This window comes from Schistocerca cancellata, chromosome 4, assembly GCF_023864275.1.
Source record: "Schistocerca cancellata isolate TAMUIC-IGC-003103 chromosome 4, iqSchCanc2.1, whole genome shotgun sequence".
NCBI classification, from domain to species: domain Eukaryota; kingdom Metazoa; phylum Arthropoda; class Insecta; order Orthoptera; family Acrididae; genus Schistocerca; species Schistocerca cancellata.
The window spans coordinates 112,503,967-112,531,744 of NC_064629.1; the positions used below are offsets into that span (position 1 = coordinate 112,503,967).

Consider the following 27,778-nt stretch of genomic DNA (forward strand, 5'->3'; position numbering starts at 1 on the left):
GTTACTTTGTAAGACAGGTAGGTGAGTACAACTGGTATCAAATCGGCACTTTCGAATACTGACTGTCGATCTGGAAGACTGTCGTTTTAAGGGAGTTTATTGTTTACTGTATCTGTGTAGCCTAATACTGGGCTAGCCACCAATCTTCGCCTCAAACACACAGTACCCCAACAGTTGTATAAAAGGGCAGAAGTTCACAGGATTTGTACACAGATGATGTACACGAAATCCCTCCATTTGGATAATGGTGGCGTTGTACCATCTGCTGCCAGGTTCACATCAGTGCGTAAATTGACTGCTGGGAAGGGAAAGCGCACCATTACGTAAGAACGGTGATTTTAGTAGTTTGGTATTGAAGGATATAAGTGTCTGGGGAACTGCGATCTATTTAAAAAAAGAGTCTCTTTCAGGAGGGGTAGGACGTCAAACGGGCCGACTTGGAGCAGGAGAAGCACCACAGGACATTTTAATTTCCGCTGTCTATACTTTTACAAGTAAATTCATAAAACTTTGTCAGCATGACCAGGAAGGATTCAGGATGCGCACTCGTAGCAGCGGAAGTTCAAAAACATAACAAAATAATTGTTTTACATGTGAAAGTTCATCATTTTTTTCACTTACTATTGGCTGCATTTGTTGCTATGGGTGCACTTTTCTCCATAAGTAAGAGAGACTGTTCGATGAATTTTGCACAGCATACAAACCATACTTACAGGTGTCTGAAACTCTAGAATCTATTTAATTTATGAAAAAATGAATGAGCTATTACGTTTTAAACTTTATGTTTAGAAAAAATCAAATTTTGTAGTTAATTATTTCAAATTTTTACGACAGTTCTTAATAGATTTGGAAAATTCTAGAGTCTCATACACCTGTAAGTATGGTTTGTATGCTGTGCAAAATTCATCAAAGAATCTCTCTTACTTGTGAACAAAAATGTACCTATAGCAACAAATGCAGCTAACAGTAAGTGAAAAAACGATGAAATTTCATATCTAAAAAAAAAAATATTTTGTTATGTGAATCTTCAGGTTTTGGCAGCGCAAAGACTGTTCCATTAAGTTTCGGGTGTGCAGCCGCAAGAAAGCTGGCTGAACGTTATACGGCCGAAATATTAGAAGAAGAAGGAGATTTCTTGCGGCTGCACACCCGAAACTTAATGGAACACTTATTTTGTTATGTTTTTGCACTTCCACTGCTATGAGTGTGAATCCTGAATCCTTCCTGCTCGTGCTGACAAAGTTTTATGAATTTATTTGTAAAAGTATAGACAGTAGAAAATAAAATGTCCTGTGGCGCCTCTCCTGCTCCAAGTCGGCCCGTTTGACGTCCTACCCCCCTTAACGAAATTTCTCGTTTCTTCTAGCCTCAGCCAAAGAGAGATACCTGTGGGAAAGTACAAACTGGGTACAGGAGACAGTTCTTTAATTTCGAAAGGGTCGGAAAGAAGGTTTGTTAGGAAGGCGGAAAACTGAACAACATGTCCGAAAATAAAAAAATAGCTTTAATTATCCGCAAATAAAATTTTGCGATAAATAAATATCTCGCTTGTGCAGCACAGACTAGATAAGCGACGCGACGTAAACGACAGCAGACGAGGAACGGACGAGCGGACGAACGGAGAAGCGACGAGACGCGACAGAAAGTCAGTCTTGTAATTGCGGCGGCAGCGGCGGCCGCCTACATGTTGAGGCAGCGCAGCTTCTTGGAGGGGACGGTGGCGGTGAAGTGGCGGCCGACCCCCGCGCCGGCAGCCTGGCCGTCGCCGTCGCCGTCTCCGTCGCCGTCGCTATCACTGTAGTCGTCGAAGCAGTGCAGCGGCTTGGGCGGCGCGCCCATCAGCGCCTCGACGCTCTGCCGGCTCTCCCGCACCGCCGCCACCACCAGCCGCTCCAGCTCGAACAGCTCCTCGTCCGAGCCCGGCGCTATCCTGGCAAATTCATCTTACCGTTACATTACAATTTTAACGAATAGACGGATCATTTTTATTACACTACTGGCCATTAAAATTGCTACGCCAAGAAGAAATGCAGATGATAAACGAGGATTCATATTATACTAGAACTGACATGTGATTACATTTTCACGCAATTTGGGTCCATAGATCCTCAGAAATCAGTACCCAGAACAACCAACTCTGGCGGTAATAGCGGCCTTGATACGCCTGGGCATTGAGTCAAACAGAGCTTGTATGGCGAGTACAGGTTCAGCTTCCCATGCAGCTTCAACACGATACAACAGTTCATCAAGAGTAGTGACTGGCGTATTGTGACGAGCCAGTTGCTCGGCCACCATCGACCAGACGTTTTCAGTTGGTGACAGATCTGGAGAATGTGCTGGCCAGGACAGCAGTTGAACATTTTCTGCATCCAGAAAGGCCCGCACAGGACCTGCAACATGCGGTCATGCATTGTTGTTTGTTGTTGTGGTTTGATGCAGCTCTCCATCCTAATCTATCCTGTGCAAGCTTCTTCATCTCCCAGTACCTACTGCAGCATACATCCTGCAGAAATGTAGGGTTTCGCATGGATCGAATGAAGGGTAGAGCCACGGGTCGTAACACATAACGTCCACTGTTCAAAGTGCCGTCGATGCGAACAAGAGGTGACCGAGACGTGTAACCAATGGCACCCCATACCATCACGCCGGGTGATACGCCAGTATGGCGATGACGAATACACGCTTCCAAGGTGCGTTCACCGCGATGTCGCCAAACACAGATGCGTCTACCGTGATGCTGTAAACAGAACCTGGATTCATCCTAAAAAATGACGTTTTGCCATTCGTGCAGCCAGGTTCGTCGTTGAGTACACCATCGCAGGCGCTCCTGTCTGTGATGCAGCGTCAAGAGTAACTGCAGCAATGCGCTCTTAGCTGATAGTCCATGCTGCTGCAAACGTTGTCGAACTGTTCGTGCAGATGGTTGTTGTCTTGCAAACGTCCCGATCTCTTGACTCAGGGATCGAAACGTGGCTGCACGATCCGTTACAGCCATGCGGATAAGATGCCTGTCATCTTGACTGCTAGCGATACGAGGCCGTTGGGATCCAGCACGGCGTTCCGTATTACCCTCCTGAACCCACCGATTCCATATTCTGCTAACAGTCATTGGATCTCGACCAACGTGAGCAGCAATGTCGCGATACGATAAACCTCAATCGCGATAGGCTACAATCCGACCTTTATCGAAGTCGGAAACGTGATGGTACGCATTTCTCCTCCTTACACGAGGCATCACAACAACGTTTCACCAGGCAACGCCGGTCAACTGGTGTTTGTGTATGAGAAATCGGTTGGAAACTTTCCTCATGTCAGCACGTTGTAGGTGCCGCCACCGGCGCCAATCTTGTATGAATGTTCTGAAAAGCTAATCATTTGCACATCACAGCATCTTCTTCCGTCGTCCTCCTGAATGCGAGTCCAGTGTGCTAGCCACTGCGCCACCTCGCTCGGTATGTCGTATGTTCATCCCTATGTTTCATATTACAGTTTATGCTCGATTTTTGTTTCCATTTCGAATATACAGGGAGATAATTATTGAACTATATGAAAAAAAACGTAAATTAGTTACAAACTACAGCGATCACACAGTTTATTCAACCTGTAAACGTCACTGCAGATGTCCGGATGTAGGTTATGAAATGTTCGATATCCCTGCCGTCATTGGCGATGGCGTGGCGCAGACGAATAGCGAAATATGCATGACCCACAGAAGTATCGGAACATCAGTGCTAACGATGATCTCTGTAAGGTGCCTCTTACGTGAGGAAGACATTTTTACCAGTTTTAATAAATTATTGTCTCTCAGTGATGTATTCGCGATAGTTAGGAAGTGCTGTAGTTCGTAGCCGGCCATGAGTCGGAGAGCATTTCCCGCACTGGCTGGCTAGGTGACGAAGCGACCATATGTCGCGCGTAGTGGAGTGGGGCTCGGCGCTGGACCGTAGCAACAGTCAGCCTGGGAAATATACATGACGGGAAGTACCGCCATCTTGGCGCCAAAGTCACCGATTTTGTTTATTTATATTTAATAATTAAAGTCATTTATGACAACATGAATACTAGGAGGGCCTCTGGATGTTTAAAACTATTTATCATAATTTTGCGTCGTTAAAATACACAACCGTTCATTAACAAATGCATATCTTGTACGAACTTGATCGGAAATCCACGAACTGTGACGAAACTAGTAAGAGATACAGACTGCGCGCCAAAGTCGGCAGTCGGCGTTAAGAGCTCTTCCTGTCTTGTTCGATGGTAGACATGCTCTCGGTTACGAGTAGTTTGTGACATGAGTGTTTCATTATTGATCTAATAGGAATAAAAGTGATATTACGGCATTCTGAATGTTAATTTCGAGTAAATAGATACCCCAAAGTTGACCGGCAGCAATTTCAGATAATTAGCTTCCACCGACAGAGACATCCAATGTGCCAATGAAGAATCTGCACGAGACGACATTTACAAGAACTGCACAGCGCACACGTGGGAGGAAATCCTACGACACGACCCACCAAGGCGCATCAAGGAACGTCCAACTTACACTCGAAAATTCCGGGTGGAAATGCTGACCAGTCATACTGTACGTCACATATACCACCCTCTACGGACTCGCGGCTAAGCTGAGTAATAACAGTATCAGTTTAGAAGCGAGGGGATCTTGCACCTCCTGAATGGCTGATTTCAACTCAGCAATGGTATGGGAGTTATTTCTGTACATCTTGTGTTCAGATCCGAAGAATTGAGGCCCATGCCAGTGGCCTCCGTGTGCCCCAGAGCCAGAATGAGGTCCGAAGGGCTCCTCCAGGACATCAGTCTCCTGCTTCGATGGGGGTCGAGCTCCGTCTTGCATGAACCACATCTTGTCGAAATTGGGGTCACTTTGGATAATGGGGATGAAATCATATTCCAAAACCTTCACGTACCGTTCGGTAGACACCGTGCCATCAAGGAATATCGCACCGATTATTCCATGACTGGACGTTCCACACCACACAGTCACCCGTTGAGGGTGAAGAGACTTCTCGATCGCGAAATGCGGTTTTCTCAGTCCCCTAAATGCACCAATTTTGCTTACTGACGAACACATCCAAATGAAGGTGAGCTTCGTCGCTAAACCAAACAACAATGCGCAAACTAATTCCCATCATAAGTTTGGAAGGTAGGAGACGAGGTACTGGCAGAAGTAAAGCTGTGAGGACGGGGCGTGAGTCGTGCTTGGGTAGCTCAGTTGATAGAGCACTTGCCCGCGAAAGGCAAAGGTCCCGAGTTCGAGTCTCGGTCCGGCACACAGTTTTAATCTGCCAGGAAGTTTCTTAAGTCCCATCATGCCCCGCGGCCCACCGTACAGTTTGAAAGTCCTAACGCAAACCGTGCAGAAGTTACGGCAACTTTATTTCATATAGTTCAATAACTGTCGCCCTGTATCTCTATGACAACAAACTCTCATACTTTTGAGAACATAGGAATTTACACAATCCAAAATCAAAGTCCGCATTTACTGTTATCAAAATTTCACTTAGAACTACGATTAGGAACTCAGGTCCGCAGAATATGACTGTACGAGCGAGTAAATGAAGGGATTTTTTTTTTTAGTCATTTCGGCCTACCCTCCGAAAGTCTTTCTCTAATTTTTTTCCTTGTTGGGGGCGGGGGTTCTTTCCCACTCTGACTTGGCTTACTAAACTTCCTGCGGTTTACCTGTTCTGCTTGTGGACTCTCGGCCCGTGTCGGATTTGTTGTACGGTCAGCCCGTGAAAGGGCGCCTTTACCTGGATTCGATGTTCTCTACAATCACCCTGAACTGAAGCCCATCCAGAAATGAAAAGTAGTTTGTAATTTTCTAGATTTCCTCGCCACCTTAGCGATTCTTAGTTTCTACGGCACTCTATTCCCCGAAAGTTACCAGAGAATCTTGGAAATGCACACGTAAAAATATAAACGTTTGTACTAAAATTACACCTCGACCCCCACCCACCGTTCGGATCCGCGCCCGGTGGATAGAAGCAGAAAGTGCAGAGGCAGGAGAGGGAGACTTACGTGCGCACGAATTGTGCCAGCCGCAGCACGTACTCGACGTTGTGGCCCGAGGCGCCACTGGAGGAGGCGATGTGTCGCGCCATGTCGGGCAGCGGCGCGTCGCCCAGCCAGTGTCGGTTGTCGGGCGTGGCGACGTACAGCAGCACGGGGAACGCCGGCCGGTCGGCGCGCCGCGGCTCGAAGTTGGCGACGAGTGTGCGGTAGCCGCCCAGCTCGCACTCGCGGTCCTTCAGGTACGGCAGCGCCGCCTCGCCGCGCACCAGGAACGCGCAGCCCCACACCTCGCCCTGCGCAGCCACAACACGCACCACTGTAGGTTATGCAGTTCCACTAAAAATGGTTCAAATGGCTCTGAGCACTATGGGACTTAACTTCTGAGGTCATCAGTCCCCTGGAACTTAGAACTACAACTGACCTAAGGACATCACACACATCCATGCCCGAGGCAGGATTCGAACCTGCGACCGTAGCGGTCGCGCGGTTCCAGACTGTAGCGCCTAGAACCGCTCGGTCACCCCGGCCGGCGCAGTTCCACTAACTCGACAATATAAGCATTGGGGCCAAACATTAGGAGACAGTCTGCTAATACCGCCTAACATCGCATCTAGCATCGATTCGGCGAGGAACGGAGTCTCCGAGTTCCTTCGAGTATGCCGTATCGACTGAAGCCTGTCAATCGACACTCGATGATCAGGTACGCTACGTTTCATCCACTGTACTGGATAGTCCTCGGCATTTTCTACGGAATTAACAACGGATCTTTTAGCGTTCCAATCGAGATGCGGAATGTTATGGCGTAAAGTCGAGCGCCGGCACGCCAGTCAGGAACGAAAGAGCAGAGACGGCTGTGAAGAAGAAGTCAGCCAATTGCACGCTAACCGAGCCCTCTCCAGGACGACAACGCGACGGTAGCGGCCTCTATGTGAAGAGAACGTAAGCGCCGCGCCCGATTTGCCTCGGCCCAGTTCTACGAGAAGCTTCGAGACCGGCGACCTGAATAGAAGTGTCAAAGCTCATTACTTCACTTGTATTAGAATTGCATTTTATTGTATGTTAACCGGGGACCTAGAAACAACAGAGAGGCTCCGTCCCCGCCGCAGCCACAGTGGTCCACAACCCCACGACGACTGCCGCAGTCCACTTCACCCCTCCTCTGCCCCACACCGAACCCAGGGTTATTGTGCGGTTCGGCCCCCGGTGGACCCCCAAGGGAACGTCTCACACCAGACGAGTGTAACCCCTATGTTTGCGTGGTAAAGTAATGGCGGTGTACGCGTACGTGGAGAACTTGTTTGCGCAGCAATCACCGACACATGAGGCGGAATTAGGGGAACCAGTCCGCGTTCGCCGAGGCAGTTGGAAAACCGCCTAAAAACCATCCACAGACTGGCCGGTTCACCGGACCTCGACACAAATCCGCCAGGCGGATTCCTGCCGGGGACCAGGCGGTCCTTCCCGCCCGGAAAGTCGTGCGTTAGACAGCACGGCCAACCAACCGCGACGGCTTGTATTAGAATCGTTATACTAAAGAATATTGATTATTTTGTCTGTCGCTCTTTGCTTGCGACACATCTATTTAACACGAAGTTAAGTATCGTCAATTAATTTTCGTAATAAAACTCGTTAATACGATTTGCTTGAATTGTTGTACAGCGATCCGAAAAAGCAGGTTTCCTAGACGCCCCATATTCGACGACTAGGCAGGATTCAACACGGAATGTTCGTCGAAATAGCGACGTGTTTACGCAGCCCTGTGAACACGGCTGTCGATATCTCGGTAGACGGGACTGCCCAGACCAGACGACGACCTAGAAGATGGAGAAGAAAGGCAACACTTGGTCACCGAGAATCTGTTCACGGTAACCTGATCGAGCGGGCTCAAGTCGTGATACGAACAATACCCAAGGGACATCACAGTACCATCATTCATCTCGAAATACACCATCCAGAAAGTGCAGGTTATACGCCTCATTAAATCATCTGTGCACTCGACACCTCGCTTCATTCGAAAAGAGGCCAAATCGAGACCCGTCGGAGTACACTAGGCGCCCACTGTCCGCTGTGTGCAGTTTCTACGTTATTTGGTCTATCGAAGACGGGCAGCTTTACGGGCCACTGTCAAAAAAAAATGGTTCAAATAGCTCTGAGCACTATGGGACTTAACATCTGAGGTCATCAGTCCCCTAGAACTTAGAACTACTTAAACCTAACTAACCTAAGCACATCACACACATCCATGCCCGAGGCAGGATTCGAACCTGCGACCGTAGCGGTCGAGGGTTCCGGACTGAAGCGCCTAGAACCGCTAGGCCACTGCGGCCGGCGACTGTTTCTGACCACCTCGTATAGCACCATGTGGCTTTGTACAGATGATGTGATGTTTGTTCATCAAACTTGTAGTCATACTGTGTAATGATTCACACGAGTGGAAACACTGTCTCTCAGGTAGGTAAGCCCCGTCATAGACAATGATGGCCTCGGAAACCTGACTTCGTGTATACTCTCCGATATGCTATGAACCATTCGCCTTGCACCGCTAATCATCTCACGCTCAAAGTCGGTTAACTCGCGATGCGGTTCCACATTCACCACAGACCTGCCTCAACAAATTGCTTAGAAATCGTTTTTACACTCGCGCCATATGCAGCATCTGTCCTCAACATGCGGGCGTCATACACGGCACATCTTCAAACGGGACAACCGTTCCCTTACTTTTGGTCACTCAGTTTACGTTCTGTAAAGCAGTTTTAAAACGACTGCTCTAGTTGCCCAGAGAGCAGTAACAACAAAAACGTATAAAGAGAAATATAGATACATATACGGATAGATAGATAGATAGAGAGATAAGACTGCCGCGCAGGATTAGCCGAGCGGTCTCAGGCGCTGCCGTCATGGACTGTGCGGCTGGTCCCGGCGGAGGTTCGAGTCCTACCTCGGGCATGGGTGTGTGTGTTTCTCCTTAGGATTTAGATTAAGTAGTGTGTAAGCTCAGGGACTGATGACCTTAGCAGTTAAGTCCCATAAGATTTCACAAAAAAAAGAGAGATAAGACTCGATGTTACAGAGAACAACATGTGCACACAAAATCCTTAAATTTACATCTACATCCATACTCCTCAAGCCACCTGACGGTGTGTGGCGGAGGGTACCTTGAGTACCTCTATCGGTTCTCCCTTCTATTCCAGTCTCGTATTGTTCGTGGAAAGAAGGATTGTCGGTATGCTTCTGTGTGGGCTCTAATCTCTCTGATTTTATCCTCATGGTCTCTTCGCGAGATATACGTAGGAGGGAGCAATATACTGCTTGACTCTTCGGTGAAGGTATGTTCTCGAAACTTTAACAAAAGCCCGTACCGAGCTACTGAGCGTCTCTCGTGCAGAGCCTTCCACTGGAGTTTATCTATCATCTCCGTAACGCTTTCGCGATTACTATACGATCCTGTAACGAAGCGCGCTGCTCTCCGTTGGATCTTCTCTACCTCTTCTATCAACCCTATCTGGTACGGATCCCACACTGCTGAGCAGTATTCAAGCAGTGGGCGAACAAGCGTACTGTAACCTACTTCCTTTGTTTTCAGATTGCATCCTGCTTAACAGAAACGTGTGTATTCTGTCTATGGACGTAATTCAAATAATCGTGGATAGTTAAATGAGACGAACGCAAATAAAGCTTAGAATATTCATGAAGACAGTGAAACATACGTAGATACGTAGTATTCATCGTCATGTCCGAGCCTTGTCAAAGGTTTTTAGACAGATCCGATTTTATTCAGCTCATGTGTAATAGTATATCGGAGATTGTAAGTTTCCAAAGAAGCAGATAAAAGAAAACGAGGCACAACACGTCCAACGTGTATACATTCTGTAGCATTCATTACAAGAGAAAAGCACAGCAATGTGTATGTTCTACGGTATTATACTGTAAAAATGTACAGCATTGTGCTTTTGATTTGCAATTATGAAGTTGTTCTACTAAGAAGCGACGGAAGAATCAGTTAACACGAATTGTATCTCCTGATTACGGAGGAAATCAGTACTTTTGGTCAAACTCACGAACTTGTAAGTACGAACCACTGTTCAGTTACGAGCAGTTGTGCACAAATACGATTGTACAGAAGTTCTAATGGGGACTGCAAACCTAATATCCAGCGGTCCTAATGTTTGTTGTTTGCTCCCCTATATTCGTTTAGGTGAACTCTCAGGTGACTCTCAGTGGCACTTAAGTAGCAGCTCATTATCTGTGCGTGAGCATGTGTAACACAATTTATATTTCATAAACAGGTCATCACTCAGTGTACCACTGTTACGTAGTTGGGGTTAGGTGTCTCGCCTAGCCTACTAGACAGCACTAACAACCAAAGAAGTGCTGCAATCATTGGACAAATAGAATGGAAGGCTAAAAAACTTTAACGAAGTCGCGGGTCACACACCGTTGAAATCAAAAATCTATGGAACTGACTACGTTTTCCCTTAATAATTACCCTTACTCAGTTTTATGCAAGAAATGCACACTCAAGCTCAATGAAAGACACAGATAGACTGAAAATCGGATCTGAAGCCCTCATTCGAGAGCACGGTTTCAAATACTCTCGCAGTTGTAACTGTCGGTGAAAACTAACACGATAAGAAAGCGGACACTTCCTAGCTTCTATAAAATGCCACACTTTCATTCCAGAACATTCTTTAACATACCATTACCGCCAGGAGAATACCTCCACTGTGATTTATTATCTTTTTTATGGTCTCACACTGATGAGGAGGAAGTTAGGAAAGACTGAATACAGAGAGTTTTCATTTACGCATGTAGTTCATACAAAGTTGCGTCAGAGCACTGACAGCCCAACAAAGTTACGTATTTGACGTAGAAGGGGATATTTACATGTTGAACCACTTTTGTAGATATCTCAAAAGTGATAAGCAAACAGCGCCCCGCTTGTAGTGCTTAATGTCGCGGAGATGTTAATGTTCAACGTTATCAAAACAAAACAATGTCATGACTCACCTCTTTCTCCTGAACCATCGTCGCAACGCGGCCAGGCTGTTGACAAAAGAGAAACTACAATTAGTATTTCTATATACAAAATGTGAAGGAAGAAGTTACCTTTGATAATAATAACTTGTAAGTACATTGCTGCTGGTATACCAGATAATTATAAACACGAAAATCGTAGGTATAGTAAAAAAGGACATCAGTTAGACTAATACCAATTCTTAACTACGCATGTATCAATTATTACTTAAATATGATTACTACTATGCTGCTTCACTACAAGACTTTATATAAACACTAAAACCATATTACGCAATGTTCTTACGGAATACGGAGTCAGAACTTGTCTTTTTATTAAACGATCTCATCTGCGCCTACAATGAGAGTGGCAGTGAACTGGTTGAACAACTTAACTCGCATTTGATAGAATCTAAGTTCACATCTCGGCCCAACAGTTCTGTATTAGATCTTCCCTTGTTTCCCTATATGCAGCTTAATGCTCAAAAGGCCCCTTAAAAAGGCTACGCCTACTAATTTGCCCCAGGCCAGCTGAACTGACGATTCCTCTGTAATGATCTCTCCATCAGCTACACTATGCCTGGACATTGATTCCTGCAATGGCCAAAATCCTTTTTCTTTTATATATCATAATATAGAGGAACCTGAAAAAAATGCTTTTCTACACACATATCGCAACAGTATTCAGATATTTTCTCCTTATTAGTTAGGAGAGAGAATGGCTAATTACTGGAATTTTTTTGTTTTCTAAAAGCTCGAAAGATAATCTTTGTTGTTTGGAGAATATTATCTTAGAATTCCGCGAACATGAACTCCGTCGAAATCTATCCGCAAAGAATATCTCCGAGTTGAAAAAATTCTATAGAATGCAAAAATATTATTTCATCATGTAAATGAAACGAAATGTATTAACAGATAATCTTCCCGGCGGAAGTTTACACAGATAACGCACAGATCGCCTTCTCATACAATGAGGTGGTAATTTCGTACATAACTTCACGACCGACTTCACCGCGAATAAGTTCAAAATGGTTCAAATGGCTCTGAGCACTACGCGACTTAACTTCTGAGGTCATCAGTCGCCTAGAACTTAGGACTAATTAAACCTAACTAACCTAAGGACATCACACACATCCATGCCCGAGGCAGGATTCGAACCTGCGACCGTAGCGGTCGCTCGGCTCCAGACTGTAGCGCTTAGAACCGCACGGCCACTCCGGCCGGCGCGAATATGTAAGAGAAAAGATAAAGAAAGGATAATGTACTACCGCATGTTGCAGGTCCTGTACGGGCCTTTCTGGATACAGAAAATGTTCGACTGCTGCCCTGACCAGCACATTTTCCAGATCTCTCATCAACTGAAAACGTCTGGTCAATGATGGCCGAGCAAGTGGCTCGTCACAATACGCCAGTCACTACTCCTGATGAACTGTGTTGAAGCTGGATGGGCAGCTATACCTGCACACACCATGGAAGCTCTGTTTGACTCAGTGCCCAGGCGTATCAAGGGCGTTTTTACGGCGAGAGGTGGTTGTTCTGGGTACTCATTTCTCAGGATCTATGCACCCAAATTGCGTGAAAATGTAATCACATGTCAGTTCTAGTATAATATATTTGTCCAATGAATACCCGTTTATCATCTGCATTGCTTCTTGGTGTAGCAATTTTAGTGGCCAGTAGTGTAAAAGGAGAATAAATTTGCAGTCTGTTAGTGTTCACATATTTACAAGAATCCATGTCATATTACGGCATAGAAACAGGTTAAAAATGACATCAGCCTTGTAGGGCTGTACCACACTTGATGGTAATAGAGTTAACAGCTGTTATCAATGACACGAATAACGTGATACTTAGATTTTTGTTACTTACAAGCAACTTGAAGTCGGTCATCGTGCGGTGGAGATAACAAAGAGTAACTAGTCAGCAGCAAGTTATCGATCATGACACTTCCTTTTCTGTAGCGTAATCTTGAGTGGGCGATATACATCACAGTGGGCGTTTAGATAGCTAAAAGAGTGTACTGATAGCATACTAGAGTAAACAATCACTCCGTGTACAGGCCACAAGTGGCCCATCGGGACCATCCGACTACCGTGTCATCCTCAGCTGAGGTTGCTTATAGGACGGGCGTGTGGTCAGCACACCGCTCTGCCAGTCGTTATGATGGTTTCCTTTGACCGGAGCCGCTACTATTCGGTCGAGTAGCTCCTCAGTTGGCATCACGAGGCTGAGTGCACCCCGAAAAATGGCAACAGCGCATGGCGGCCCGGATGGTCACCAATCCAAGTGCCGGCCACGCCCGACAGCGCCTAACTTCGGTGATCTGACGGGAACCGGTGTATCCACTGCGGCAAGGCCGTTGCCTAGAGTAAATAATACAGCGATGAAAAATCTCTTATGTCTGAGGTCCGTTAGTTCACTGAATATATATTTCGGTTGCTCTTTGAAGGCTCTACAAATTTCAATTTCTTCCAGAGCGTCCATTAATATGCTCTTCTATGCACTACCTCCGAAGATTCCTCACTGCTGCTGATATTACGATCGTAAATAAGCAGATGTACACTACACGAGGACCTCTCTCACATGTCCTTGCTTGCTCTCCGAATCTGGCGGAGACACAATGCGAATAACGCTATAAAAGGACGTGATGAGTGGGTATGTGTGGAGGAGTGTGCAGATGGAGAGCGTGCGTGGCAAGTCGTCACGGGTGGGAGCAGGAGAGCAGGTGGAGATTTAAAGGTCCAGGTGGAGAGCCGGCACGAGGCGGAGACAGGCGGACGCGTGACGTGGGCGCCAGCAAGGCCGGCCGTCGACTTTGGCGTCATGTGTGTGTTGCACGTGAAGGCCTTGTGCCGCGCTAAGAATACGGGCTCACGGCCGCGCGCCGGTCCCTCTGCACAGATAAAAATATGCCACCACCTCACTGCCTGCACTACGCCAACTGCTCATTACTTATTATCCCTTTTCGTGGAACCAAGTATTTAGATGTGCAAGTCTCCCACATGCGCTGCAGCAATCTCTTTTATGATGAGAATACGTCCTGGTTAACTCGACTTTGCATAAGTATTGGAAAACCACCTTGCAGATAACAACTGTACGACAGATCGGAACGCGAAACACACTACTGGCCATTAAAATTGCTACACCAAGACGATATGCAGATGATAAACGCGTATTCACTGGACAAATATATTATACTAGAACTGACATGTGATTACATTTTCAATCAATTTAGGTGCATAGATCCTGAGAAATCAGTACCCAGGACAAACACCTCTGGACGTAAAAACGGCCTTGATACGTCTGGGCATTGAGTCAAACAGAGCTTGGATGGTGAGTACAGGTATAGCTGCCCATGCAGCTTCAACACGATATCACAGTTCATCAAGAGTAGTGACTGGCGTATTGTGACGAGCCTGTTGCTCGGCCACCATTGACCAGACGTTTACAATTGGTGAGAGATCTGTAGAATGTGCTGGCCAGGGCAGCAGTCGAACATTTTCTGTATCCACAAAGGCCCGCACAGGACCTGCAACATGCGGTCGTGCATTATCCTACTGATATGTAGGGTTTCGCAGGGATCGAATGAAGGGTTGAGCCACGGGTGTAACACATCTGAAATGTAACGTCCACTGTTCAAAGTGCCGTCAATGCGAACAAGAGGTTACCGAGACGTGTAACCAATGGCACCCCATATCATCACGCCGGGTATTACGCCAGTATGGCGATGACGAATACACGCTTCCAATGTGCGTTCAACGCGATGTCGCCAAACACGGATGCGACCATCATGATGCTGTAAACAGAACCTGGATTCATCCGCAAAAATGACGTTTTGCCATTCGTGCACCCAGGTTCGTCGTTGAGTACGCCATCGCAGGCGCTCCTGTCAGTGATGCAGTGTCAAGCGTAACCGCAGCGATGGTCTCCGAGCTGATAGTCCATGCTGCTGCAGACGTCGTCGAACTGTTCGTGCAGATGGTTGTTGTCTTGCAAAGTCCCCATCTGTTGGCTCAGGGATCGAGACGTGGCTGCATGATCCGTTACAGCCATGTGGATAAGATGCCTGTCATCTCGACTGCTAGTGATACGAGGCCGTTGGGATCCAGCACGGCGTTCCGTATTACCCTCCTGAACCCACCGATTCCATATTCCGCTAACAGTCATTGGATCTAGACCAACGCGAGCAGCAATGTCGCGATACGATAAACCGCAATCGCGATAGGCTACAATCCGACCTTTATCAGAGTCGGAAACGTGATGGTACGCATTTCTCCTCCTTACACGAGGCATCACAACAACGTTTCACCAGGCAATGCCGGTCAACTGTTGTTTGTGTATGAGTAATCGGTTGGAAACTTTCCTCATGTCAGCACGTTGTAGGTGTCGCCACCGGCGCCAACCTTGTGTGAATGCTCTCAAAAGCTAATCATTTGCATATCACAGCAACTTATTCCTGTCGGTTAAATTTCGCGTCTGTAGCGCGTCATCTTCGCGGTGTAGCAATTTTAATGGCCAGTAGTGTACTTATTATCCCTTATCGTGGAACCAAGTTTTTAGATGTGCAAGTTTCCCAGGTGCGCTGCAACAGACTATTTTATGATGAGACTACATCCTGGTTAACTCAACTTTGTATAAGTATTGGGAAAACACCTTGCAGATAACAACTGTACGACAGATCGGGAAGCGAAAGACTTAAACGACAATCGTCTAACCAATTCATCTTTTACGGCAAGCTTCACGGCCCAGATCAAAGTTTCAATCACTTCCATTTTCCTACTTTCTAATTTTCACTAAAGGACCGAGCGAGGTGATGCTACGGACTCGCATTCGTGATGAGCTGGACTCAAATCGTCGTTTACTCGCTCGGACATTTCTCACAGTCTCACAGATACGCTCCAGCAAGTGCTGTCTGTACAGTCTGTACGAATAGCATCGTCAGCAGAGTTTTTCACGATCTACTGGATAAAGACTTCTTCTTGAACTCTCAGGATATGAGAGAACTCAGCGTTACAAATGCAAATATGACGTACCTGTCTCCTAAATGTTCTCTGCCCACCTTCCGTTCGCGTCGATATGCTTGTCGTTTTCTGTCACGAAGAATTCATCTGGATGTACGCCCAGCCGATGTCTATTTCAGTTTCAAAACACCCCAACTCCTGTAACTTCTCTTAATCTTTTCTTCATCCATCAATATCTTTTCGTTTTCTCTAACAATCTTCTTTCTATCAACTATCAAGTTTTGAGTAAGTTATGTTTCATATCTTGATACAATAGGTTCGAGCATGTAGTATACAATGGTTTTGGGCTTTCATTTTCAAGCAGATCATGAGGTAACTTCTGAATTAGACATTTCATTTCCAAATGAACTTCGTACCATTATTATCCTCCAGCCGAATTCATGTAGTTAACCCAGACATATAAACTGGTTCATCAGTCTTTTCGTTAGACATCATCTGCATCCTTTCAGTAAAATTACTATACAATACTTCAGGCTTTTCAACTGTATATCGACCTACGTGTCTCCTTCTCTGCCAGTCCCCACAGAATCTTTTCCACAGTGCTCTAACTTCGGCAGCTCCGATAGGAATGTTATTGGGGGAACAATGACTTACTAGCAGCTTCAGAAATATTTCGAGAGGCAGTTCCTAAGGCGCATACAGATGGCTCGATTGCAAGTGCACTGTCTGCCGTATGCGCGTACCTTATTCGAATGTTAGTGCAAACTACAGTTTTGAACTGTTACGAATGTTCAGGACTTTCATTCAGTCTCGAAGTGACGGAATTCGTTTGCTGTGACTGTGGGATGACATGAGATTCGTATTAAACGACCCCAAAGCCGCAATTACATCCACGGCTTGTATTTTATCTGAGAGGATAAATTAATTAATGATTATTTAAAGGTAGTTAAGTTTATCACAGTAATCGAGTCGCGGTTAACATATAATTCGACGTTTGCTGTAGGGTCGATATCGATCTTATCAAAAATTAAGCGCTTCTCTAATTTTTCTAGCAAAAAACCTGAGGCATTATGAGAAACTTGTGATTATCAGAAAAATTTACTGTTGCATTGTACGTACCACCCTACACAGGGTGATCAGCTATAGCATTATGACTATGTACCTAGTAGCCAATATGTCCACCTTTGGCACGGCCAACAGCGGCGATGCGTCGTGCCATGGAAGCAATGAGGCCTTGATAGGTCGCTGGAGGAAGTTGGCACACACCTGGACACACAAGTCACCTCATTCCCGTAAATTCCGTGGAGGAGAGGGGGGGGGGGATGGGATGAGCTCCTACGCAACGTTCAATCAAATCCCAGATGTGTTCGATCGGGCTCAGATCTGGTGCATTGGGGGGACAGCATATCAATTGTAACTTGTCACTGTTCCTCGAAGCACTTCCATCACATTCCTCGCCTTATGACATTGCGCATTATCTTGTTGAAAAATGCCAGCGCTATCGGGAAGTACGATCGTCATGAAGGGGTGTACATTGTCTGAATTCAGTGTACGATACCCCCTGGCCTCATGGTGCCTTGCACGAGCTCCACTGGACCAATGGATGCCCACGTGATTGTTCCCCAGCGCATGATGGAGCCGCCACCACCTTGTCTCCGTCCCGCAGTACAGGTGCCAAGGATCTGTTCACCTGGAAGACGACTGACTCGCGCCCTCTCATCGGCATGATGAAGAAGGTATCGGGATTCAATAGATCATGCACCGCTCTGTGCCTGCCCCAACGTCCAGTGCCGATGGTCACGTGCCCATTTCAGTCGTATTTGACGATGTCGTGGTGTTAACGTTGGCACATGCATGGGGTCGTAGGCTGGGGAGGCCCATCATTAGGAGTGTTCAGTGCACTGTGTGTTCAGACTCATTTTTACTCTGCCCAGCACTAACGTCTGATGTTAGTTCCACCACAGTTCGCCGCCTGTCCTGTTCTACCATTCTGCCCAGCCTACGACGTCCGACATCTGTAAAGAGGGGTCGCCGCTCAGCCTCACAACGTCTGGACGAGGTTTCACCTTGCTTTCTCCACATGTTGAAGACACTCACCACAGCACTCCTCGAATACCCAAGTCGCGCAGTTACCAAAATGCTAGTGCTGAACTTCCGAGCCATCACAATCTGTCCTCGGTCAAACACAGATAGATCGCACGGCTTCCCCTATCTACACACGGACAGCACGCTCACCGATACTACATGCACCGTGCGTTTCTCTGACAAGCAGTCATTCCTCGCCAGGTGATGCTGCTATCGCCTGGACGGGTTTACATCGATAGTAGATCAGTAGTCATATGGTTCTGGCTGATCAGTGTAATTTGGTCACTCTCTTCGATAAGACTCTTTGTCGAAGTTCAGAAAGTTGTTGTGGATTGGCAAGAGAGCCAACCCGGTATGAGAGGAAGCCGAAAGGCACGCGTTTTAGCTCACGCAGGCTGGCGTGAGGTCTGGAACAGGTCAAGGAAATTAGACTAGCAAAAAAGGACGTAGCTGCGGAATACTTAACTTTCATCCATAAATGGTGAACATCGCTCTTGACGGTACATGTTTTACAGCATCAATAGTAACTGGTAATGGCGCCTTGCTAGGTCGTAGCAAATGACGTAGCTGAAGGCTATGCTGACTATCGTCTCGGCTAATGAGAGCGTATTTTGTCAGTGAACCATCGCTAGCAAAGTCGGCTGCCCAACTGGGCGAGTGCTAGGAAGTCTCTCTAGACCTGCCGTGTGGCGGCGCTCGGTCTGCAATCACTGATAGTGGCGACACGCGGGTCCGACGTATACTAACGGACCGCGGCCGATTTAAAGGCTACCACCTAGCAAGTGTGGTGTCTGGCGGTGACACCACAAAAGTCGCCTGTCTTGAATCGTATTGGTATGTTTCAGATACAGTCTGTAAACGATCTGTTCATCTGGAATAAAAGGAGATAGCCAGCACAGACTACCATGGTAAAAGCTATGTGTGTCACACTACTTGCAAAGTTGACTGATTGGTGCAAAGAGGTTTTGCTCCCATCTATGAGCATTGTCAATGCCAAGAGTGACGGTAAGAAATAAAGAAACAAAACCATGTATCGAAATATTTCGTTTACGTCGTTACTAACCTGAGTCTCGACCAGTCGAGCTACTGAGGTAAATTTCGTGATGCTACTGGTCAAACGTGTTTCACCTCATCACGGCCGTTTTTGATCTGTCGCTTTTCCTGTTTCTACATTTACATCTACATACATACTCCGCTAGTCACCGTACCACTCCAATCTAATCAGATAAAACAATAATGACAATGGTGAACAAAGCTATCAGGATCACGCCAGATGGCTGGGACTCTTAACGGACAATTTCTTGAGATGCGATTATCTCTTTCTGTCATTACACACGAGAGTAGATAAGTGAGTCAGCTTTCTGAAACCAGATTGTGGCGGTGAACATTTAGCTAATTCCCAACAGACCTTTATCTTTCGTGCCATATGGTGATAAATCGGCTTAATCTGATACAGTTAGGATTATCATACCATTAATGCGTTCACAGGCTGAAGTAACACGTCCACTGACGATATTTTCGTACAAAACCCCAACAGTTGTTGTGGCTGGATACGTGCGGTAACGGAAAACCTCTACACTAATCTTCGTAGTAATTAAAAAATTCCACCTGTCCTTCAGACAACCAAAATACTGGTCTCACACATTCTAAACAGAAAATTTGCCTTTAGAAACTGGTAAAACTACTCAGCGGTCCACGTCCGGGTAAGGGAAACAAACTTTCATCTCTGCGGATGAGTATCTTCCTAATAAAACACACGACATCTTCACTGTGGAGGGCTGCCGTTGTGTCAGAACAAGAGTGCAGGCAATGTCACTGGCCATTTCCTTTTCTCGCTAACTGCAATTGTGTGGAGAGTGATGCTTCCTGACAAGAATCTTCAAAAGTTCATTTCTGACAGGAGTTGGAAAACTCGTGTCATAATAGGGAAGTCGCTAGCTCTTCAGCCCGACCACAGCCCACTTTTCGGTTATGGAGGGACCAACCCACCAGCTCTAAGCTAGACAAAGGCCATATCCACCAGATTCCATCTCTTGCACCCCTAACAACCAAGGGAATGACCGTACGGCGTCGCCGGATATGGTGCGTAATATGCACTTTGATTCAGTGGCTGTCTGTTGTGATCACGAGGGAAATTTTTTTCTCCAGTTTGGTCATTACATGGAATCTACGAAAATAGACAACAGAGTACAAGAACACAAAATTTCGTAAAACGCTAACAATGATTTTTTTTTCCTTTGTGATCGGTGCTTGTTGCTATAATGACGACAGTCAATCTGAAGCGGTTAATATGATGTGATAACGTACTCATCCGTCCTGTATGATTAATGATGAAGACTGTCCCAGTACGAACGCACAGTTTCATTTTTGAATAAAGCACATTAGTTAGTTGAGAAGTGGAAATATTTTTATCAGGGGCCGTCAAATGAAAACGAGACATATAGAAAGAAAGTAAGAAAACTGTTTACAGTTTAAAAAGTAATCACCACAACTGTTAACATATCTACCTCACTGGGACAAAACGGTCAATGCCTTCATGGAAAAATGTTAGCTGTTGCCTACGAGATCATGATTGAACCCAGGCATGCGCCTCTCTGTCCGAAGCAAACTGACGGGGCTCCAAAAAATATGTAAATGAGGAGATATCGGGAGTGTATGGGGGATGTGTAAGGCCAGGCCACTTGTTGCCAACATTGGTTTGACTATGCTGCAGAAGTATCGCTAGGAATCTCTGAAACATCCTCCAGAGTCCCGATCTCTCGTGTTCTGGGGCCCTGAAGAAAGAGATTAGTAGCCGTCGATTCGTTTCGGACGAGGACGCGCACGCCTGGATACAATCACAGTTATGTAGGCAACCGCAAAAACGTTTTTTATGAAGGCATTGACTGTCTTCTCTCACAGTGGGATACTCCTTATATTTTGTACTCATCAGTACACAATGTGGTTGCGTGTGAAAAACAATGTCCACCACAACTGTGTTGACAAATCCTAACTCCTTTTCCAAACTTTTAATGAGATTTCCTCACATTTCTAGATCTAAGTTTGCTCCTTTATCCCAGGACTCGTTCTCGGTTTTTTCGTGTAAACACGTGACTTCAAGTAATCCCGTAGGAAATAGTCATGTTGCAAGTTCTTTGTGGTCTGAGATGACAACACACGGATGTTCTCCCGCAACGATGTCCGTGATTCGTACGCGGTAAGACAGGTGGCGCCATGTAACCGGGACCATTTGTTTTCCAGGCCCATCACTTCCGCCAGCCGCTGTGTCCGAGCGGTTCTAGGCGCTTCAGTCCGGAACCGCGCTGCTGCTACGGTCGCAGGTTCGAATCCTGCCTCGGGCATGGATGTGTGTGATGCCCTTAGGTTAGTTAGGTTTAAGTAGTTCTAAGTCTAGGGCACTGGTGACCTCAGATGTTAAGACCCATAATGCTTAAAGCCATTTGAACCCATCACTTCCAGTTGGGGCCAAAGGAACTTACTTATTATATTGTGATAACGTACATCATTTGCCAAGACTGCGTTATCTGCGGTTTTTCGAAAAAAGTAAGGGCCAATCAGTCCGTCTGCTCAACGTCTGCAGTAGTGGCTGAATGTGCATGTATCTGCTGTTCAAGTTTTATGCGATGATTTTCATAGCCCCAGATCTGTCAGTTATGCTTGTTGATGTAGTTGTGTACTTGGAAATACGTAATAACGCTAGAGATTTCTTGCAAAATTGTCATCCAAATTTTAGTTTTCCAGTACACATTTTTCGAATTTACGCAGTTGAAAAAAGCCTGTTGATAGTAGTTGTGGCATTAGTCGAACCTATGGACGGTTTAGATGATGATCTACTGTCAGAATTCGCTGCAATGCTCAGTTTTTGTTATCGACGGTTTACCGAGTTTCGGGGACTTTTGGCTATATTCATTAACTGAAACTATATTTTCATTAGACCGGCTGGTACGACGTCGCTTTGGAGTCTAAACATCAGCAAGGAACCATTTTCTCAAACTTAAGAGTCACTCGTCGAACTGTAGGCGAATAGTGTACGTTTCTGCGGCCGAACACTGTACGCAATTCACCAAGTGCCCCAAAGAACTCTTCCCCCTATTTGTAATGTTTTGGCGATGACAGCTCGTTGTTCGACGGTAAAGCGATTCCTCTTCGCTGACCGCGATGTATCTAGATAGCAACTGACCAATAGGAAGCGTTTCCAATCAACTGGAACAAAACTGGCGTGCTCTTTAAATTGTGCATTCTTGTTGGGGCACCCTACACATGACTCACGTGAAACAGCTCACAAGTTGTGTATAGTCACCCCGTGACTTCGTGCGACACGTTGAAGATCATGCAGCACCACATCACTCACGTACACTCTAGTTTTGTTAGATGGTCCAGTCACATTAATATTGCCACCGCCTATGTTCGACGTTGTAATGGTACTTGAATTACGTAACCATTACGGCAGCTCACCTGAACCTCTCGATACCAGCAATATTCTACTGTGTTTCTGTTAACTACTTAACATATTTCTGAGACAACATTCAGATTTGATTTGATTAATGTAGAGGTACTTTGATGCATCGATATGTTTACATTGCAATGATATTATTCTTATGTGTATTCTTTCTTTTGTCACTATGATCTTTGACGTACTTGTAACTCTGATTTTTGGGCGCGTAAGCGGTTATTAGTTTGTTGTTAGAGAGTCGGACCTAGAAAAAGTCAAGTCTTGGACGTCATGTTGGAAAGACGCATATTGTAGTCAGCTTATAAAATATGAACTTTAACAGTGACTGTGAGGAAGATGTTTTCAAGTTTAATCTTCAAGAATGGTTTGTGAAGCGCATCTACAAAACTTTTGAATATAGCAGAATAAAACCTAGGCCCCTTTGCATCCGAGCTTGGAATCATCACCACCTAGATTTTCGACGATTGAGCCATGATTTTACAACGAGACCAGCGTGGGAAACACGAAAAGATGAGTGCCTAGTTTATTCATTATTACATGAAAGGACTTTATTAACTGTGCTCTAATGACACCTGCCGCATAATAACATTGTTGTTGCCCGAAAATGCAGTATTTAGCAGCGTGAGCAACACCACAATCATTATTAAATTTTGACCTTTGTTGTGGTAGGGTTGTTGGAACGTCAACCTGCAATATCCACACACAGACGACAGGTGGAGAGGACATAAAGCGTGACTGGGGGACGCGGAAACAAAGAAGAAGTTTCTGCAATGCGGAAACGACGTCCAAAAGAGCGTGATCCCTGGCTTGCGAAACACGGGTGAGAGAATTTTTGAAACGGTTAAGTTTGTAAACTGCTCGCGTGCCGCCGTAATTAAAGTATACCGTGCATGGCAAAATGGCGCTATTCAAAACCGGCGACGAGCCAAGTGTAGTGCACCAGACGACAGGGGGTGATCTACGGTTGTAGACATGGATATGGACGAGCAGACGTCCAGCTGTTGAGCTACTGATAGCCCGTATGAACCAAGGGGTAACCAACTGTGTCACCTCAACGACCATTCACTGAACGTTGGCTGCGTATGGGCACCGGCTGTAATTTGCACGCTAGTACTGCACTGAGTGGCGACAAGGGGCATTTCCAGATGACTCATGTTTTATGCTTCGAAACCTCTGAAAGTGAACACCCTACAACAGCCGTCGGACGCGTCTAGGCTGGAGGAGGGACCGTTATGGTCTGTGGAATGTTTTCGTGGCATTACCTGGGTAATCTGGCCATCCTGGAATGCACAATGTATCAACACAAGTATACATCTGTCCTTGGGGAACGTGTTCATCGCTCCCGGCAGTTTGTTTTTTTCCTCGGCACGATAGCATCTACCAGCAGGACAATGCAACGTGTGACACAGCTCGCAGTATACGTGCGTGGTTCGAAGAACATCAGGATGAGTTTACCAGCACGGATCCTCGACCGAGAAACCTAGCGCAAAGGGCACGGCACTGGAGTCAGCATGACCTACATCCCAGGCGACACCTTCCGGAACCAGATTCACTCTCTTCCTGCACGTCTCGCAGCAATGGTCATTGTAGTTTCATATCTTTAAGGCAAAGCTGCCTTCAACCTGAAGATTGGTTTGAACACCGCAGTGCTTTACTAGACATGGTCTTGCTATAGCTGGTGTGCCGTTGCCTTCCTCCGGCCTCTGAACTGACATACCCAGCCAGTTATAGGGACACCAGCAGTTTAAGGTGGATTTTGCGCCACGGTGCAACTCGGCAGTTTTCATATTAACAAACAATGCTAGAAGTGAAAGTAATGTATCTTTACCATATCTAATAAGTCTTCTTCAAGATTAGTGAAATCAGTTCAGCGTTTCAACATGATTATTTTACTAGAAAGTTAAAGTGAGCGTTTGGTTGGCCTAAATCTCCTTTATTGCATACTTATCCAATATTGTTTGAGTCTCCTATAAATACAAAAAGTGTCTTCCACGACTGTTTCACTTTTGTTATCGAAAAAGAATAATCAGGGACCTGGAATTTACTCGAAAAAAAAAGAGAAAGAATAGCTCTCACTTTGTACAAGGGTCAATTAAAATTGTATACCGCACTACAGGAAAATATATGGGCCACACGAAATGTTTAATATTGTTTTCATCTTAAGTAAAAAATGGTTCAAATGGCTCTGAGCACTATGGGACTAAATATCTGAGGTCATCAGTCCCCTATAACTTAGAACTACTTAAACCTAACTAACCTAAGGACATCACAACATCCATGCCCGAGGCAGGATTCGAACCTGCGACCGAAGCGGTCGCGCGGCTCCAGATTGAAGCGCCTAGAACCGCTCGGCCACATCGGCCGGCCATCTTAAGTATGGGGACCATAAGCGATATTACACCGACTAAACCTTTTTCAGTGACCTACCCAGTCACCCCTGGGGACTCTGTAGTGTTCCCCTGCCCACTGTTCGGAGGATCACAAATGCTCCAGTTTACTTTCCATTTTATCTTACACGGAGAGGAAGACCGCGACAACGTTTTCCATGCCGATATTCCCCATCGCGATGCAAAGTGACAACTTGAAGTTCAATGGCGTTTAGCATATATCTAATTCTCTGTTCACTTGCGTAAATTCAGGACTTAATACAGTCTCTTCACAGGGAGGAAAGAAGGAAACAACTGAAAAGTGTTGAGACACTGCACTCTCATTCAGCAGCAACAGAGTTGCAATCTCTGACTGATCACGTTGATATTGGTTTACGTAAACACTTCAGGATAATGATGAGATTCTTTCTTCAACAATGCTACAAAAAATGGTTCAAATGTCTCTGAGCACTATGGGACTTAACTTCTGAGGTCATCAGTCCCCTAGGACTTAGAACTGCTTAAACCTAACTAACCTAAAGACATCACACACATCCATGCCCGAGGCAGGATTCGAATCTGCGACCGCAGCGGTCGCGCGGTTCCAGACTGTAACGCCTAGAACCGCTCGGCCACCCCGGCCGGTAACAGCGTTACATCATGATTTTATTCCTCGTTCTTGTCCAACTGAGATGGTTCCCCGTCTCTCAATAATACAGTCGTCGAAGGGTGGAGGGGGGTGGGAATTAGCTGCAAGCTTCGAACCTCTTTTTAACTACAAAACTTGTTATTGTGACTCTCTGATATTTGTCTTATGGTATGAGAGTAATTCTTCTGTTACCGACTGTCGGATGATTTTGTGGACGCACTCCTGAACTACAATCGCTCAAGAGGCACTGATGACCTTCAACTGCCAACATTCGGAGAGTCGGACTGAAATGCACAACTTATCGAGTGGCAAATGTGAGGGCATTCACTTTTTGAAGTTCTGATTCAGGTCCGTGACCAGTTAGAAAGCTCATTTCATGTCTGTCTTGCTCCTACATGTTATTAAAAATATTAATTACTTCATATCACAGAATATTCTGATGCCCAGAGTAATGGGTCTCCACCAACTAAAGTTGTTATAGAAAAAATACAGATTGGATTCGTTGTGAGGACGTTGCCTTAAGAATATATTATCAAGGACTGCAATACTGATACGTCGGCAAACAGCATGGAAAGAGGGCAGCGCGGTAGGGCATGAACTCTCAAGTGAGACAAGAAAACATTCAACTCTTGTCACGCTGCTATCAGCACCTCCTCCCCTCCACCCTTCCCAAGGATACCATCTTCAGTGTACTTTCCTTCTTATTCTTCTCTCCAATTCCTGTATAAATTAGAGAGGATTTTAAATAACATTAAACAGGCGTGCATTGGCACCGCATGATAATAACCGTAATCGCATATGTATTCTTTGGGTGCTTCCTGAAACAGTCTCGTACGCTTCGTACTTTCTGTCTCTCTCTCTCTCTCTCTCTCTCTCTCTCTCTCTCACACACACACACACACACACACACACACACACCCACACACACAAAACAAACGTACAACACTCACGCACGGGAACGACTAGAAAGTCGACTGGAATAAACACTAAAAGATAGCAAAGCCAGAATGCTGTCACCAACATAAATACTAGCCGTTTAAACTGACGGAAGCATGAAAGACGCTTTTGGCGAGCCGTGCATAGCCGCGCTGTGAAAGGTGAGCGACTTATGTCCTTTAAGTAGTTCAAGGTCACCGCGCTGGATCCACCTGTGCTTAGGAAGCTCCCAGCTGGATACAGTTACTTTGGAATGCAGTCGCTTGGCGCGTGTATTTTACTAGTATAAAACTTGTCTCCTGCGTCTGTCGCCTAAACTTGATGATTTCGAGTGACTTTTAAGTTGCAGACTGGATCGTACAATGATTACCATTATTTTGTATGTGAACGGAAACACGACAGAACACACTAACAGTATGTCATACGACATTAAATCACGACACGTGTGAGGAGTGACGTTCCATATTGTAGCATTAGATACGTCCTCTGAGTCGATATTTATGCTTCCCTTGCAAATTTCATTTCTTGAATCGACAAGTCGTTGAACATCACAGAGAGAAGAAACAATATCATATTAGTTTCTGCGAGAACCAAAGGATCCTAGTTTTGCATAATCGCTATATATAATTACAGAAAATGGTGACTCTCGCAGATCGTTTCGACTTCTTTTTCGAAAATTAACAGCAGCGCTTCAACACCAATGGAATATCTATCATCGTCCGGTCAAAAATTAAAATTGTGACCTTTACAAATACCTGATCCGGAACACGACGTCCGCCATTCCGTTAAACATTCACACTAGGTTACAAATAATTAAAGCTGCATATTATAACGCATTAAACGGCAGCCTATAGAGCAGCCGTCACGTCAACTTCGCGATGTTACCGAGTGAAAGACATTTGGTTGCCGCGTCCGAACGGAAGGGCAGGAACGCTTCTTTTGTCGTCTTACTAGTGCTAAATTATCAGGCACAGCGTATTCACTAGCGAAGATATAAATAAGTTTTTGGCGAAGAAAGAAAACTACTACACGGCTTAGCAAGCTGGCTTACCTTTCCTTCAGTTCCACGATGTGTGGTGTTGCCCTGCCAGAACTTCCGCGACCAGCCACGCACGCATCCGACGAGGCAGCATTCGTAATCGAAGCCCGGGTTCCAGCAAAGAGACCCGTAGCCGAACACCCACAGCCCCGTCTGGTGATGATCCACAGCCATAGCCGGCCTGTCAACAACACGAACCGCTGCCGCCGCCACTGCCGGGCTCTCAGCTGATGTAAAAGCGGC

General features: G+C 45.8%; 1 protein-coding gene and 1 pseudogene across 1 annotated transcript; both read right to left on the reverse strand.

Moving 5' to 3' along the window:
- Nucleotides 1–1,483: 1,483 nt before the first annotated feature.
- Nucleotides 1,484–27,778, reverse strand: LOC126184841 (putative glutathione-specific gamma-glutamylcyclotransferase 2). Its single transcript, XM_049927449.1, has 4 exons — nucleotides 27,548–27,778; nucleotides 11,041–11,076; nucleotides 6,040–6,326; nucleotides 1,484–1,930 (listed from the first exon to the last, which is right to left on the reverse strand). The coding sequence occupies exons 1-4, from the start codon at nucleotides 27,707–27,709 to the stop codon at nucleotides 1,681–1,683; spliced, it is 735 nt and encodes a 244-aa protein (XP_049783406.1). The 5' UTR covers nucleotides 27,710–27,778; the 3' UTR covers nucleotides 1,484–1,680.
- On the reverse strand, nucleotides 13,293–13,410 carry LOC126186064 (5S ribosomal RNA; annotated as a pseudogene).

Coding starts and splice junctions, on each gene's coding strand:
- LOC126184841 (XM_049927449.1), bottom strand. CDS start 27,709: ATGGCTGTGGATCATCACCAGACGGGGCTGTGGGTGTTCGGCTACGGG. Junction 6,327..11,040: donor CGATGGTTCAGGAGAAAGAG/GTGAGTCATGAC, acceptor GTGGCTGCGCAG/GGCGAGGTGTGGGGCTGCGC. Junction 1,931..6,039: donor CTGGCACAATTCGTGCGCAC/GTAAGTCTCCCT, acceptor TGAATTTGCCAG/GATAGCGCCGGGCTCGGACG.